The 2,489-nt window shown below is 57.3% G+C and overlaps 1 protein-coding gene across 1 annotated transcript; it reads left to right on the forward strand.

Moving 5' to 3' along the window:
* The first annotated feature begins 737 nt into the window (after positions 1-737).
* Positions 738-1,427, forward strand: BHLHA9 (basic helix-loop-helix family member a9). Its single transcript, XM_004605277.2, has one exon. It carries the CDS (start codon positions 738-740, stop codon positions 1,425-1,427), a length of 690 nt encoding a protein of 229 aa, XP_004605334.2.
* The last annotated feature ends 1,062 nt before the right edge of the window (positions 1,428-2,489 follow it).

The raw sequence follows: 2,489 nt of genomic DNA on the forward strand, positions 1-2,489 counted from the left end.
TGGCCTCCTGCTTGGCCGGCAAGCCTTTGTGTGCAAATGTGCACAACTGCACATATGTTGTGGGGATGGCAGGAACCAGCTGAGAAAACAGCCTCTCACTATTCTGTTTCCAGGCATTTCTTCATTTCACATATATTACATTTCTTCATTTCTTCATATATCACAGGCAGCTGTGGAAGTGCATATGTCCTTAGGAAGAGCCTGAATCCCAACCAGCCCTCACTGTGTCTGTCACCTGCAGGCTCTTTTACATCAGCTCCCTGGTCCACTGGGGTGGTCACGTCTTTCTCAGAGACAGTGCTGGAATGTCCATGGGATTTGACGAGAACCTGCAAGGTTCTGAAAACACTCTATGACCGCAGCAGCCCTGGTGTGAGTCCACCAGCCCACCTGCCCGCACACTCAATTTGGCACTGGGGTTGGAGGAAGAATGTGGAACCCTAGAGTGAAGCAGAACAAGTTCTCCAGGGTGGCGGGGGACACTGCCCCAGGCGTGGCCGGCTGCCCGTCTGGTCCTCTCCTACAAGAATCTGCACGCTTCCTTCCTCCAGATCCTCCCTCGTCAACTACCTGGAGGCAGGTAATAGGCAGAAGGAGGGGGATGAATGAGAGGAGGGCGGGGAGCCACGTGGTGCCATAAAGCCCAGCTAGTGAGGGCCTGTCCCGGAGTGTCCAGCTTGCTCAGAGGGTGGACCCTGAGTCCGGGAGGAACCGCGGCTCAAGCAGCAGGGAGGGCCATGCACCAAGGCGGGCCAGGGCCAGGCCTCAGAGATCAGAAAGGGGGCGAGGGCTCTGCCCAGGATTTAGGGATCTCTGGCCTGGGGACCGGGAGGGATTTCGGGGTCCTAAGGGAGAACGGTGCCCCTCGCAGTTTGGGCGAAGTGGAAGAGGGGGCCAACAGCAGGAAGCGCACCCGGCCCGTGCGCTCCAAGGCGCGGCGGATGGCTGCCAACGTAAGGGAGCGCAAACGCATCCTGGACTACAACGAGGCTTTCAACGCGCTGCGCCGCGCGTTGCGCCACGACCTGGGCGGCAAGAGGCTCTCCAAGATAGCCACGCTGCGCCGGGCCATCCACCGCATCACCGCGCTCTCGCTCGTTCTGCGCGCCAGCCCCGCGCCCCGCTGGCCCTGCGAGCACCTGGAATGCCACCGCCAGGCTGCGCGCACCGGGGAGGCGGGCTCCGAGCCGCCGCTGTCCGCCCCCACACCCCAGCCCGTCGGCCCCAGTTTCTGGGCGCCGCGCTGCGCCTCGTGCTCCCCGTTGTCGCTCCTGGAGGGGCCCTGGGCGGTGGCCGAGGGGCAGGGCGTGGGCCAGCCCCCCGCGGGAAGCTGGCGTCGATGTCCCGGAGCTCCTTCTGCCGGGAGGTTTCCCTGGCCGCGGGGTTACCTGCGCGCGGGCCCCGGACTGGGCTATCAGCACCTCTAATCCCGCCATCTCGCGCCAGGACGGGTTTCCGCCTGGGAGGAGCCCGTGGCTGGATGTCTACAAAGGGATGTCTTCAGAGAATAATAATTTAAAAAGGACAAAGCAACCCTCCACCACTGTCAACGGAACAGTCGCGTTGGACAGAGCAAAACTGCAGGGACCGAGGCTTGCGAGGAAACCGGGGGTGCCTTGCCAGTGGCAAGAAACTCTGGAGCTCGGAGTCCCTCCCAGGACGCTGTGGAGCTCATCCTTCACTCACAGTAGAACGCCTCTTGGACAGTTACTGGGGCATGCTGCCTCCAAGTCCTGTTTCCAGGCTGCTTTCTTTCTTTCTTTCTTTCTTTCTTTCTTTCTTTCTTTCTTTCTTTCTTTCTTTCTTTCTTTCTTTCTTTCTTTCTTTCTTTCTTTCTTTCTTTCTTTCTTTCTTTCTTTCTTTCTTTCTTTCTTTCTTTCTTTCTTTCTTTCTTTCTTTCTTTCTCTCTCTCTCTCTTTCTTTCTTTCTTTCTTTCTTTCTTTCTCTCTTTCTTTCTCTCTCTCTTTCTCTCTCTCTCCCTCCCCTCCCTCCCTCCCTCCTTTCCTTCCTTCCTTCCTTCCTTCCTTCCTTCCTTCCTTCCTTCCTTCCTTCCTTCCTTCCTTCCTTCCTTCCTTCCTTCCTTCCTTCCTTCCTTCCTTCCTTTCTTCCTTCCTTTTAGTACAATTAAAGTGTTGGCAGAGAGGACTTGTCAGGGAACCTATGGGTGGCACCATTGTGATCTGATGGTTCAGTGTAGGATCCCTTCCCCCTGCCTGTGTTGATCCCTTAGTCTGTGATCTACGAGAGGCCCTCAGAAGCAGCAAATAAAAAAGAAAAGCCACCCTTTCTGTCTGCTAACAGTACTCCATTGGGCCCTGGGGGCCGAGGGGGCAGGAAGGTCTCAGGGACTGAAGGTCTGAGGGCTTGCTCTGGAATGTTGGCTCTGGGCCTAAAGCTCACAGGTAGGTACCTGGGGACACTGGTTCATGGCAAGGCTCTGGTGTGGTTGGCACTGTGAGGGGCACTGGGGAAGAGGCAGAGGTTCAGAG

Source organism: Sorex araneus, chromosome 3 (genome assembly GCF_027595985.1).
Source record: "Sorex araneus isolate mSorAra2 chromosome 3, mSorAra2.pri, whole genome shotgun sequence".
NCBI classification, from domain to species: Eukaryota; Metazoa; Chordata; class Mammalia; order Eulipotyphla; family Soricidae; genus Sorex; species Sorex araneus.

Bases quoted from the DNA above. Each gene is read 5' to 3' on its own strand.
- BHLHA9 (XM_004605277.2), top strand. From the start codon at position 738: ATGCACCAAGGCGGGCCAGGGCCAGGCCTCAGAGATCAGAAAGGGGGC.